The sequence below is a fragment of the Brachionichthys hirsutus genome, chromosome 19 (assembly GCF_040956055.1).
Source record: "Brachionichthys hirsutus isolate HB-005 chromosome 19, CSIRO-AGI_Bhir_v1, whole genome shotgun sequence".
Lineage (NCBI taxonomy): Eukaryota > Metazoa > Chordata > Actinopteri > Lophiiformes > Brachionichthyidae > Brachionichthys > Brachionichthys hirsutus.
This window is the reverse complement of record NC_090915.1, coordinates 7,202,220-7,216,140: the sequence shown is the minus strand read 5'-3', so window position 1 is coordinate 7,216,140 and position 13,921 is coordinate 7,202,220. Positions and strand designations below refer to the sequence as shown.

General features: G+C 44.2%; 1 protein-coding gene across 2 annotated transcripts; it reads right to left on the bottom strand.

The window, feature by feature from the left end:
- Positions 1–1,635: 1,635 nt before the first annotated feature.
- On the bottom strand, positions 1,636–12,784 carry cabp1b (calcium binding protein 1b). Of its 2 annotated transcripts, XM_068752479.1 has the most exons (8): positions 12,131–12,784; positions 4,646–4,813; positions 3,667–3,697; positions 3,428–3,571; positions 3,197–3,306; positions 3,039–3,113; positions 2,861–2,933; positions 1,636–1,661 (listed from the first exon to the last, which is right to left on the bottom strand). In XM_068752479.1, the coding sequence occupies exons 1-8, from the start codon at positions 12,782–12,784 to the stop codon at positions 1,636–1,638; spliced, it is 1,281 nt and encodes a 426-aa protein (XP_068608580.1). The 2 variants fall into 2 exon arrangements, with proteins under 2 accessions (XP_068608580.1, XP_068608581.1); XM_068752480.1 differs by lacking the exon at positions 4,646–4,813.
- Between the last annotated feature and the right edge of the window lie 1,137 nt (positions 12,785–13,921).

Sequence of the window (13,921 nt, the reverse complement as noted above, 5' to 3'; positions counted from 1 at the left end):
CTGATACGTCCCAACTTCGTCCTCGGAGTGCGAGAGGCAGGGAACACCCTGGACAAGCCGCCATGCAGTTCATCGCAGGGCCACACGCAGACAATCACTCACACACACAGACACTCACACCTATGGACAATTCTAACAAGCATAAGCTGCATGTTTTTAGAGGTCGGAGGAAGCCGGAGAACCCGGAGAGAACCCACGCAGACCCGGGGAGAACGCGCAAACTCCTCACAGAAAGGTCGCAGGTTTTTGTCCCCAGAGCAAACTGAGTCACCATAAGGTCATATCCTCCTCTTCATTAATGCAATACGACTCACAGGACACGCCTCCACACTATGTTACAAGCGTTGCTTTAATTCTAAAAACCTTTATTTATATTCTGCTACAAACCTCCGTAGTTTCTTGCATGCATAGTTTCACATAGATGACAAAGTAAGAAGTCCCTTTGGAAGAATATCTCTTCTTTAGGGCATGCATATATACCCCCCCATGCCCATCTATAAACAGTCAATCAATAATTTAGCTGCACTTGGTACCAACCAGCCTTGCAATGTAATAGAATCCAGTAGATCATATTTCCAAACATAATGCATGTACTCACACAACACTGACCAGGACTGAGAATTATATCTGTAAACGTTCTTTGGCTTTTTGCATAAAGGATCTAATACTGCTTCTTTTTTTTTAAGAAATATACAAAATGAAAGTTCAGCAGGTGAAGAAATGCTATTTGAGATTATCCTCTAACGGCAGTTTGTGGATGAGGTTGATTGTTCAATTCATTATGAGGTATTGAAGAGTATTAAAAGATTAAATCTTGCACCAAAGTGAGTGTCACTTCAGGAGACCCTTTACAAGCCCAATAAACACGAACATTTATCAAATCGCGTTGCTATAAACTGAAACATTAACTTAAAATCTCTTTCATGTGCAGATTTTACGCTGTTGACCATCTACCAATCAGAGTTAAGGTGTAGATAATCCACCTGAATGTCACGATGAGTAAAATTCAGAACTAATTAAACATATAAGTGTTATTATAAAAGGCCTATCACAGTATAGATGGCATTAAGACGTCCTTCGAGGAACCCTCGTAGCACACGGGAGAGGAAATGACATTTATATCACAGTAAGATAGGCATAATATTGAGTCAGACGGAATGCATCTGTGCTACATCACCCGAAATTACAGAACAGATTCTGCCTAGACTTGAACGAGGAATGACAATAACCTTAAAGGACAATAAATACAGTATAAAGTGTAGCGAAGCAACACGGAACACAAACACACACGGAATATCTCCATATTGTCCTCTTGTATTTGCATGTCTTCTGCGATGCAGAATGACTTTGCTGTGCTATATTTGGTGTCTGCCGGCCTCATGATTGATTGTTGAATGTCTTCTACAATTATTGATACGTGGCGCGTTTATCGCTTCACCGGCCGGTTTTCAGAATACTGTTCTCAAGGAAAATATACTTTGTGAAAGTCCGTTATGCAGCTTTTGGTTTTGTTAATGCTTCCAGAAACAGCAGCGGCGTGTAGTCGACAAGTGTTGCTCCCGGGTGTTGTCAACAGTGCTGGTCTCTCTCTCTCGCTCTCTCTCTCTCTGTCTTCATCCACGCCATGTCGAAAGCTCATCGAGACATCATTCGAACAAATTCTGCGAGTCAGAGAAACGGACATGTTCACTCCAAACTAATGAAACAGAATCTTCAGATCACGTGAACACAACTGTTAGACGCAGCCGTCCAAATTTCCGTTCCCTTCTTGCCGAGCAGCAGCAATAGGTTGGTCGTTGATTCACATAAGGTCACCATTCCAGTATAAGGAATCTATTGCAATGTAGCGTAGGCAGAGGAATAATGACAGATGATTGTATCCCATTGCTATAGTACATGAAGAAGAAGACTACTGCAGTTGTGTTAGTACTAGTGTTTTTGCAATGTGTGTTTTTGCTTTGTTAGTGATTAAAGTATAATATTATTTAATGCGACTGCTGGGATTGGCTCCGGATTGGCCCGCGACCCGATAACGGATTAAGCGGTTGGGACAATGAATGAATGAATTATTTAATGCAGAATAAAGAGGGGGTGATCTTGCTTTAAGAGACAGCAGCACCTTCCGATATTTCATTCCCGACACGGTGTATGCATCTTTTCCTCACATGGTAATCTATGTGGTGCCTGGGGATAATCTGACAGGCAGTCCTACTGCCTTCATCCCTTCACCTCACTGTCAGCATGGTATCGCAATAGAAGCTACACATATTTGGATTTTTTTTTCCTTATAATTTGAAGTGTGTGTGTGTGTGTGTTTGTGTTTAGGAGGGAGGATGATGAAAAGAGACTCAACAACTAGAAAAGCCTCAGAGGGCAAACCTCCACCAAGGCACAAAAAAGGTCATATATTAAGAAATTCCTGGATCATCATCATCAAAAGGTTACACATTCTTTTTACACAACCATGAAAATTAAAAGTGAATCGGAGTTGATTTTGAATCCGAAAATTAGGTTTTTAATGTTAGAATGTAATATTTCTTTCTGACCTCATTCTGGATCAGATCCAGAAGACATTTTTCATGATAGTTCATATCAGACCCCTTTATGACTGTGATTTATGGTGAGTGAATTGAATGTATATTTTCCAAGATGCAATTTTTATTTATTTATTTATTTTTAAAGCCTCCATTGTAAGTAAATGGGAAAATCTCGATTTAAAAAAATCCAGATGGGTATCTGGATCACTCTCAAAATGTAATGGGCTCTAAATTGGACCAAGACCCATCTTCAGATTATTCATCAAGATCCATCCAGTGGGTTTTTTGTAATCCTGCTAACAAACAAACAAATGAACAAAAACCTTCGAAATCTACGTGTCCATCGCCATTAAGATCGATGTCTCGTAGGATGTCCTCGAGATCTCTGTGTCCAACCTGAGAACAGGAGAAGTGGTAATATAACTTAGACGAGTGAATTAAACGGACAAAGCCCAGCCAGACATCACGATGGCTGGACAGCTGAGAACCGCAGGCTCATACCTGTTGTCCTAAAAGTTTTTTCATTGCTTCTCTAAGTTCTGCTGTGCTGATCTGGCCGTCACCATTCATGTCAAACTAGGAACCAGAGAAAAGAGACAAAAACAGAGGTTATCACTGAAAATAGAGATAACCCGAGTGCTTTTCTAGTCTTTCCACACCTCCTTGAATGCGTCTCTGAGCTCCTTCACCCCAATCATGTCTGCAGTTTCAGCCAGAAGTTTGGGTCCCATGAGTTCCACAAAGTCCTCAAAGTCAACATGTCCTCCTACTATTGGGCAGAGCAGAAAGAGGAAGTTGGGTTGAGCTTGGAGATATTTTCACGACAAGCAGATTCATTGCTAAATTTGCCATTCTTCCATTGATTAATCTTAGCCGACGGCTTCACTTACGATTCATGTTGATTTGCTGACTCAGCTCTATCAGCTCCATCTCTGTCGGCATGTATCCCATTGTTCTCATGCAGTTTCCCAAGTCTTTACAGCCAATAAATCCATCTTTGTCTTTGTCGAACTCCTTGAATGCCTCGCGCAACTCTGAGAGTCAGAGAGAGGAGGATGTGCGAGTAAGAGGGATGAGAAAATCAATTGAGACTATTGTGAGAGTGATTCTTCGTGTTTTTGTGACGTACCATCCATTTCCTCTGGCCTCAACTGTCGGTCCTGTGAAAGATCAAAGTGTACCGTAAGGCTGCTATGTTTTTTCAAATCTTGCACAACATGATGTTGTTGAAAAAATAAACAGGCAACATGCAGACGTGTGCTGCCGGGTACCAAGAGTCTGCAGGGTTCCTTCCATCCTGGGAGGAGGAGCTCATCTGCTGCAGAGAAATCATGCAGACTCTTGGCACATAAAAATACAACAATTAGATCGTGAGATAGAAGAAGCAGAATAGAGGTATAATATTAAATCTTTTTGTATTTGTTTTTAGTATACGAATCATCTGCAGCATCGGTGTGTGTGTGTGTGTGTGTGTGCAGATGCAGCAACAATGCAAGAGGTTAAAACAAATGTTGTCTAAGAGAAGCGGTGTTCTTAGAAATCCCGGTTTTGTTTAAATTTATTTTTTGTATTGTTTTTTCTTAATTATTTTTAATCTTGTAGTACTGAATTGCTTTGTAATTATTAGAATAATTAATATTGTAAGATGTTTAACTTGGAAAAACCCTTGATAAAATATATATGGCAAAAAAAAACACTATGTAAAATATGAGAAGTTACTACTTAAATCCTTTATGAGCTGCCATAAAAGATCTTGGCGTCAAAACAGTCAGAAAATCAGCAGTCAGCCGCACAACGTCTCTGTTTGAGTCAATAATGAGACCTTAACATTGTTGTCACTGCTGGAAATAGATTAATCATTGGGAGCCTGCTTTAATAACCCTTCAACCTGCAACAACTGTCCACCCTGTTGACGAGTGAGCCGTCCTCATGCACGGTTCTACACAGCCACACACAGCCTTGCTGAGAATAGTTCACATGGCAGCTCGCTTACATGCTGACAGGTGATTAGAACACATTGATCGTTCAGGTTACATTACTGTGCAGGCACTGCAGCGGGTTCTAGTCTCTTGCCATGCATGCACACGATATTGTCTGGACTTACGTACAGACTGCCGGCTCTCAGCGAAGCCCTTGCGTAGAAAGATGCACGCAGGCCCCAGAATGTTGTGCATGTTGGCTCCATTCTGGGCCAGGGCCACTAGCGGCTCAAGATAGGCCCCCCCAGAACCCCTTTCCTCACAGGACTGCACTGCTTTGTAGCTCTTCTTCTGGTCCTGGAGCAGCATCCAGGGAAGGGGGGGGGCAGGGGGGGTCCGGACATGAGAGCAGGGGGCAAAGACAAGGGTAGAGACTGTGACTTGGGTTGTGTCAGCATGGAGTGAACACGGGAGGTGCAGGGATGGAGGTTCAGAAGCGTGATCAGAGCTGACAGACATATGCCTGCCAGTCACAGAGAGGTGTGGAGTTGGGACAGTCACGGGAGGAAGCGCCTCCAGCAGAGGAAGGGAGGTGTAATTTAATATGACAAAAGCAACTGATGCCATCAATGAATCGGTTTAGGTCACAGCCCAACACGACAAACCGACGAGCCTCACGTGTTACGGCCGATCGTGGAGTCTGCAGCGCACAGAAATGTTCTCACAGGCAGAATGGCTCTTCATCCCATTTCTATCACAGCTTTTTCACGCTCTTTCAGTATTTTCTTTCCTTAAAGGGTAATTATAGTTCATAAAAATATGTTTTTGTCATTTTGATTATACCTTTGAATTGTTATTATAAAATGAACTCACCAAACGTAATAAGTAGTGATTCCCTCAACCCCAGGTTAACTAAATGTATTTGGATTCAGAAAGTTACAGCCTACCTGTAATTGTATGCTGCGAACAATGACCACAAATGACAGATCAAAATAAAGGTTTAAATTTAACACGATTATAATTATAATAATTACGATTATTTTCCAGTGAGGGAAAATATTCTGTATTCATCTGTCTAATCAGCCTGGTTCTAAAATAATTGTCTCATTAGAATTACATTTTGAGAGCGATCTGGATACAGAAAAATCTGGATTTTCCCATTTACTTATAATGGAAGCTAAAAAAAATCAGATCTTGTAGAATGTGCTTTCAATTCACTCACCAAAAATCATAGTCATAAAGGGGTCCGATATGCACTATCATGCAAAATGTCTTCTGGATCTGATCCAGATTGAGGTCAGGAAAAAAATACTAAATTTTGACATCAACTCTGATTCACTTGTACTTTTCATGGCTGGTCTGTAAAGACACCAAGAACAATTTAGAACCTTTTGGTGCTGATCCAGATCACCATGTGGACGGTATAAATCCAATTAGGAGGGGTATGAGCTGCTTGGAGGAGATTTGTGCTATCTGAGTACTTTTCTAGTTTAATTAAAATCACCAATAAGCCAATCAACCATTGCAAAAGTTGCTCTCACACCAATGATCCCAGTTAAAAACAGAGCAGCATGTTAATTAGGAAAATGTGCAATCACTGCGAGCCACTGGACAAACAAGCCCCGTCTTAATAAAGCCAAATAATGTCCAGCTGACTGCTCTGATGATTATCCTAATCCCAGCAAGCAGCAGCAAAGCTAATGCTCCTGTAGATGCAGAATGAAACTGCTCTCTGATCAGCTGCTTCACGTTTCGCTCATGTGGAGTTGACCTGAGTCTAAAGGACTAGCATGTAATGTAATATCAGAGGACAGAGTTCGCCCCATAATATCATAATATCATCTACATACAAAAAATATGAAAAATAAATATTCATGCAAACACTGCTAAATCCAAGCTCTACAAACAACCTTCACGCTCCATCTGTTACCATGGCAGCCCAAACGCCAGGTCACGCAGTCCGCACCACAGGAGCGGCTGCCCGCTGGGGAATCGAACCCAGTGATGCATGGAGCAGGGCTGTCTGTGGGCAGGCTACGCCGTGCCTGAAAAGTGCTGTGAAGTCATGCACTGGCTGTTATATAACAAAATAAATAATAAATCAGAAACTGTCAGAGAGCGGCTGAAGTAAAGCGAGAACTTATCCAACGTTCCGAGCCATTTTGCACAGATGGCATCAACAGTTGCTTGTTTTATTGTGCTTCCTCAAGGATGTGCAGCTGCTGATGTGATGGGAAATCTATTTGTGTGAATGTCTAAGCGTCTGTCCAAGCGCACGCTGATACGGAGAGGGCAGAATATGTCTTCTTGAGCATTCACAAAAAAAAAAAACATTCTGAGTGTTCCTTCCTTTCTAAAAGCCTCGGTGCCGGTAGGACGATCGGGCTGAAACGACACACCTGTTTTCACCATTTCCACTCGGCTGGTTTCATCCCGCGGGTGCGGGTTCAAGGATCGGATGGCTGAGTGATAGAAATGATCGATTATGGCATCGCTGCACAATTGTCCCATTTGTAAAGATTTCGGGCGTGTTTACAAAATTCATCAGCTTCACCTCAGCCAAAAAGCTCAAGCGCCAGTGGCAACCAAACCAGCGCCTCTGGTAAAGACCAAATACCATTTACAGATTTAGAGGAAGGTGACATGCTCCTGTTTAGGTGAGCGTTTACTGGACATCAGCATGAAGCACAGCCTGTTAGTGAACGCACAAGCAAACACACACACTTTCTGCCAGGTTAGGAGCACAAGCACGAAACAAACACGTCAGTCAGGGGATCAAAAGAGAGCGAAGAAACCTCCGAGCGGACCTTACCTTCTTTTTAAGCGACTTTACAGAGTTTCCCATTGCAAAAAAAAAGAAAGAAATAATAATAATAATAATAATAAGTCCTTGCTTTTTTATGTTTTCTCCCTAGCTCTTTCTGTTTTGCTGTGGCTTTGTGTAGGTGAAGTTGAATGCGTGTGTTTCCGGGCATGCATGGGACTGATCGGAGAGGGGACGCGGGTTCAGTGGGTCATCGGCTAATATGAAAGGACGTTTGGGAAAAGACGGGGAGAGGAGCTGCGGTGTCATGGGAGGCAAAGGAGACGGGCGGGAGAGGACGGAGAGGAGCGCACAGGGAAGAACCTAGAGACAAGGACACTGGGAGGGACGAGGGGAGGGACGCTGGGACAAAGGGAGAAATGTGCGTCCAAGAACGAAGGACAAATGAGAACGACACAAAGATAAGTGAGGGAGAGGAAGCATGCATGTGAGCAGAGCTAGATGCAGGCGCCAGAGTGTCCTCCCTCCCTCCCCTCTACTCTCTCTCTCTCTCTCTCCCAGTCAGTCCATCCCTGTCCCTTGCTCGGTTTCCCCTCTCTCTCTCTCTCCAGTTCTAAGCCATCTATACGAATGTGACAGAAGAAGCTCTTTGAGTCGAGCGTTTTACCTTCCCCTGAGCGAGATGCTGGAGACACTAATCCAAGCATGCACACACACACACACACACACACACACACGCGCGCGCACACACACACACATGCACACACACTTGATTAAACACACTCGGATGTGGGGCTGTGGAGCTAAAAATATAACACGTGCGCTCTCTTTTCACCCCCCACTCTCCAACATCTCTCCCCACTCTTCTCCCAGCATCCCTCCATCCCTCTTCATCTCTTTCTCTTACATGCGGACACAAATGCGAAGTTCGTTTCGCATTATTTGCTATTACGGTAACACTTTTTTAGTATTATTGTTAAATACAGGAAAGGTACTGCAAGTATGCAGTAAATAACAAAACTGTGAGCGACGCTGTGTGTTTAAGTTACAGGAATACAGTCATATTTACTACAGTTTATCCAGTAAGAAAATACTTTTGAGTACCTCGTAAGTAAAGAGCAACGATTCATGGTGCGCAAATGATGTTCACACACACACACACACACACACACATAAGTCGTAGAAAAGCATGACTAATCTAAACTTCTGTGTCCATGGACATGCTCATGTTTAAACTGTATTAGTGCTGATGTGAACAGACCATATCCTCTATCATATGTATTTAATGCTGCTTACTGTTCTTATTTCAGTGTTTGTGTTGTTGACGCGTTGCACTATAGTGTGCGGCGTGCTTGTGTTTGCTCTTCGGGGGTTTCACGGTGAACCCCAGCCGGCCTCTGAACCCACGCTCATCCATTATTGGATGGTTTGAAGTTTAAGGTAAAGAGAAAGTTTCTCCCTCCAGCAGGTCAGACTGATGAGACCGGCCTTTGGTGTCGGTCGCTGAACATTCATCATTCTGTCCGTCGAAGGTCAAACATACAAAGTGAAGCTTGTTCCCCACCTCTGTCTGAAACCCAACACGTCGTGTGTGTGTGTGTGTGTGTGTGTGTGTGTGTGGCTCTGTTAAAGAGCATCGTTATTCCCTTCTCCTTTTCGACCTTGTCGGTTCTCTTCCGTTTTATTAAACACTTTTACGCCGGAGCTGTTTCCACATCTCGCTCCCGTTCAGCTTCTCTCTCCTCTGCGTTGTTTCTCCGAATGATTCACCGCAGCCTTTTAACCGGCGGCTCGTTGTGAACTTCAGAACGCATCAGACGTCAAACACAGGAGCCGTCAGCTCTCATAATGTCCTTCCATAGAGTCAACGGGAATGAGATCCATTTCCCCACCGGTCCTCTCTGACTGTCCCCTCAGCCTCAGCCACACAGACCCACACACACGTTGTGCACTATAAACACACTACACACACCTGACAACCTTTCAGGAGTCACACAAAGACTCATGAGTAAGAAAATGTGCAAGATATATAACACAAATATGTATAAATCAGAATAACTCAAATATTAAAGGAGACTAATTCAGTATTATTCCGGATACAGTTCTCCTCCCATCCCTGACTCATTATTGCCTTCTTCTCTGCCTCCGATTTTCCCTTTCAGCCTCAGGTCTCTGTGAATATTTAGCGTCTGCACCCACGCGCCTCATCCTCATCTCAAAAAAAGGGATTTCAACATCTATTTTTTTTTTCTACCTCCTTCGTCACAAGCGCAGATGCAAAAATATCCGTCTGCGTCTAATAATAGGCTTCTATACTGTAGACGTAATGACGTCATGGAAGCACGTGATCTGCTTGGAGAACGTTCCGGCGCTTTGTTTTCTCTGATTTCAGGGCGGTTCATCCTCCTTCATTTATATTCGGTCCTCTGCACTCTCTTTGGGTCCTCGCTCTCTTCGCTTCTCAAACGTCATCAAGGTCAGTGTGATCCGGAAAGAGGGAGAATTCAAGGGAGGTTTTCAAAGAGCAATGAAAAAGGAAATGCGACAGCGAGCTGATGGACTAATCTGCGCTTTGAGACCGTCCCTCCTGTTGTCCCGCAGGACAGTCAGAGTTCAAGATGTTTTTAGCTTATATAAGAATCGGTTGCACCAGAAACTCTCTCACTTTGTCCTCCTTCCAATTTCTCCAATATAGCCTGCCGTCCGTCACTTTCTTTTCCCATCCTTTCATTCCAGTCTCAGTGATGTGACACACACTGGACTCTCTCTCTCTCTCTCTCTCTCTCTCTCACTCTCACACACACACACACACACACTTAAGACCTATTACAGCAAACGATACTTGCTCCATCTGCCGGTTGACCAACACATCGTATAGATTTGCATTTAACTTGAAAAGGAAATTATCTATTATCACTAATTATCTGCAGTAAATATATGGAGGCTTTCGTCAAGCCCTGAACCGAATCTTCAGTTTTTACAGAGAGGTGTGTAGATGAAGGTCGGTGAAGGTCGCACAGAGGGAGGGATTGGCTGATTGTTCAGAAGCTCTTCAAATAGAATCTAAATTTATATCGGGACCCAAAAAACCCCGTCTGCATTTGGTCAAGGTGTCTGAGTGTTAGCTTTGTCTAAGGTACATGTCTGCTTTAGACACATTATATTTACTAATCTATTTTTATAAACATCTGCACCAATTAGTTTCAAAATGCATTAGAATATCTTGTTTCACACGTATATTCTGACACACACTGCCATTTTTGTTAATCATCTTCTTTTGTTCTTTTGTTCACCAGTTCCCAACAGACACACACACACACACACACACCCACACACACACACACAACCAGGTCTTGATTGGCTGGGCTATTTTTAGCCGTTTCCACCGTTCTGTTGGGACCTTGATGTTACATAAGAAAATGTGAACTGAAGGAACGTGCAGATATTCCACGCATCGCTCCCTCCCACATTCATTCAAGGAGCGTTAAAGGGATGTGATTATGAGGTGGCTGAAACGAAGCAGCTCGGCTAAAGATGCAACGGGAGCATCATTTGTAGTTTTCGTCCCACACAATCATCAGACTCGCCTTTTCTTTGCTCTCAGTCACACAAAACTGATGCGCAGAAATCCGTCCAGACTTTGTTTTGCTCACAACAAGCGAAATGTTGCCTGGAAAAAACAACAACAACAACAACAACAACAACAAACACTGAAACCTGATGTCATATTTTCCCGTCACGATTTTGATCAAGAATCTTCAGCAGCTCTTGAAACTTTATGTAGCACACGACGCGACGACGAGGGTTTGACATCAGTGGATCCGTTAACTGATCGCAGCTCTGGCCCAGATTGAGAGTTATTTCTGGAACGCGTTAGCGTTCGGGGAGGCGATTGTCTCCTCCTGAGCTTCTTCTTTTTTTTTTTTTTTTTTATCACACTGCAGGGAAGGATTTCATTAAAAGAGCAGTGAATGGACAGACACCTGCGGCGTCCCACTGCAGGGGACACGCATCGATTAACTCTCTCCCTGATTTGCCGTTGTATTCCAGGTTGTTGTTTGTCATGTACTTACCTGTGTGTGTGTGTGTGTGGGGCAAGCCCCCCCCCCCCCCCCATCACTGAAACGTTTTCCACACAACATGAAAGTCGATCCTCATTAAGCATTAATGAAGCATCTGCGTTCACATATTCACGCAGACACGCCGCTGCAGCTTGGACAGAACGCATGCATCCATCTTTAATCCGATCATCCGGGGTCCCATTCGTGGCTTCAATCGTTTCCACGCTTCACCTGCGTCTCACCTGTGAACCTACACCTGCTGTCGAGTAATCATCTCTGCGGCTGCGATGCAGTTTTTATGAGAGTCCACGCCACGATGACTTTGGCAGCAGAGCGTGAAACTTTCACTTTGTTGAGGGGATATCACGCACGGTAACATGACCGAACCCTCGTACGCTTGGGTGAGTGTGATGATTGGACATTGGACGTCTTTTCTTGTCCTTGATATTAGACAAATACTCTAATTGATGGACTTATTGTCTTATTTTTTTAATTGTCTTGGCTCAAATTACACCCCCAGCTGTCTGAAGGATTTATTTTGTCTTCCAAAGCACAAATGAAGTCAGGCCCATTAAATCTACGGGCGTCGTTGTGTCTCAATCCATTAATGAGCTGCACGCAATATTAAAAACGTACTTTCTTGGATAAAGAGACAATTTAATAGAAAATTATTGAATTGATAAAGATCTTGTCAGCAGCAATGAGAAACCACCCACGCATTTAACAGCACATGCAGTGTGTGCGTGTTGCACGTCATTAAAAGATGTTTGTTTTAATTTGGAGAATTAAGTATACAAAACAAGACATGATGTTATTTTATCCGCTTTAATTTGGCTGCCACGCACTTACCTGCCCAAAGACCGACTTCACTATGGGATGGAGGCTGGATTCATATTCGGACGCGGCTGCTGCGCTCATGAGTCTTTTGGACGAGCGGCCGGCTCCGGGCTGGGTTTGCGCGCTGCAGGGGTCGGAGCCGAGGCTGGAGGTGGAGGACGACGCGGAGAGGACTCCCTCCTTTGGTTCGAAGAGCAAAGCGGCGGCGTCCGGCCTTTTTGGATAAGACCGAGTTGGAGAGGTCCTCCTGTCCGGCCGGGACGCGCCTCGCTGATGCGCTGCGGGCGGCGGCTCATCTCTGCGGGGGTCGTGATGGCGCTGGGACTGTTTTGACCTGGTGGACTTGCTGCGCTCTTTCTGCTGCCGGCTCGTCCCGTGTCTTACATCCTCCGCGGCGTGGCCGTCATCCAGAGGGATCGATTGTCGGTGAGATTGGCCTTTGTGCACGCGGTTATCACCTACGTGTCGGCTGTCTGCGCGCCTTGGTTGGCAGAGGGGTCTCCGTGCGCTCGGCTGGCAGTCGTCCGCGCAGCCCGCATCCTCGCTGCCTCCGGCTCCCGTGAGACGGTGCGGGCTGCGGTGCACGCGCGGCCCGTGATTGCGGTTGAGTCCCGATGATCTCAGCAGGGAGGTCGTAGATTCACTTTTGGGGAGAGAGGAGTTCATTGTTCCACTTCTCTGTCTCGACCAGCGAAGTGATGAAGCTGCAGGTCGGCTGAAGGAAAAGGAGGCAGTCCTCCGTGCACGTGCAGGTGTTGAGCATCAGCCCCACGCACGAGCATCCGTGTCACAGCCACGCAGCGTGCGTAGCCAGGTGGTCACAGAGGCCCCCACGAAGTTTGCAACAAATGTATTTGGCAGTGGATCGATTTAAATGATTGATTGAATGAATAGACGCATTTAAAAGAGAATATTTTAATCCATTTGGCAAACTTCTGTGTGTGTGTGTGTGTGTGTGTGTGTGTGTCTGTGTGTGTGTGTGTGTGTGTGTGTGTGTGTGTGTGTGTGTGTGTGTGTGTGTGTGTGTGTGAGGCAAGGCACTATTAAACTTCTGCGATTCTTTTGTTTCCATTTAAAATATTTTATTTAACTTAATTTAAAATTGTTGGACCGGGGCATGATTTGTATTTGTATTGTATTTTCTCTGCACAATGCAGACAAATACAGTTTAAACTTGTTGATGTTGTTGTTTTTGTAATTTACAGGCATTAAAATCGACCAACGTTCATTTGATCTTCATCTTCCCAAAGATCTCATTATGTATCTTGTATTTTCTGTCAAGGTCCACTAATTTTTTTTTTTTTTTGACTATTTAATGATATTTACCAACAACATGTTTGCCATGGGTATAACAATGGTGATATTGCGTTACCATAACACAAAATTGTGGGTTATTCAATGAAAATAACAGCAAAGTTCAAGCAGAGGAGAAACGACTGAAGATAAAAGCTTTCCCATCTTTCACTCTCATCCCTTCTGCACATCTGGGTTTAGGATTCTCAGCAGATGTCCAGAGATGCAGGGCAAAAAGTATAATGACGTAAATACAGTGAGCTAATTAGACGCTCTCCTGAATTGTGTATCGCACTGAAAAATGAACAGATTTTGCCCTCCTCTCTCTGGGGATTTTTTGTTCTGACATCTGTGTCCCTGCTTCCTCTGCTCCAGTTTGAGCGACTCCATTGGTCGCCAGCCCTCCATTCATCTGCCTGCTTCAAACGCACTGCGATGCCTAACCGTCTGTTCACCTCATCAGCTGCAGGTAAGATCCGTGTGCATTTTGGTCATTAAAAAAAAAAGACC

What these genes read in the sequence shown, in the direction of transcription:
- cabp1b (XM_068752479.1), bottom strand. Translation starts at nt 12,784, where the DNA reads ATGAACTCCTCTCTCCCCAAAAGTGAATCTACGACCTCCCTGCTGAGA. An exon ending in TGAAGTCGGTCTTTGGGCAG is followed by an intron (nt 4,814 to 12,130) that starts GTAAGTGCGTGG and finishes ATGCTGCTCCAG; the next exon opens with GACCAGAAGAAGAGCTACAA. An exon ending in TCGCTGAGAGCCGGCAGTCT is followed by an intron (nt 3,698 to 4,645) that starts GTACGTAAGTCC and finishes GATCTTTCACAG; the next exon opens with GACCGACAGTTGAGGCCAGA.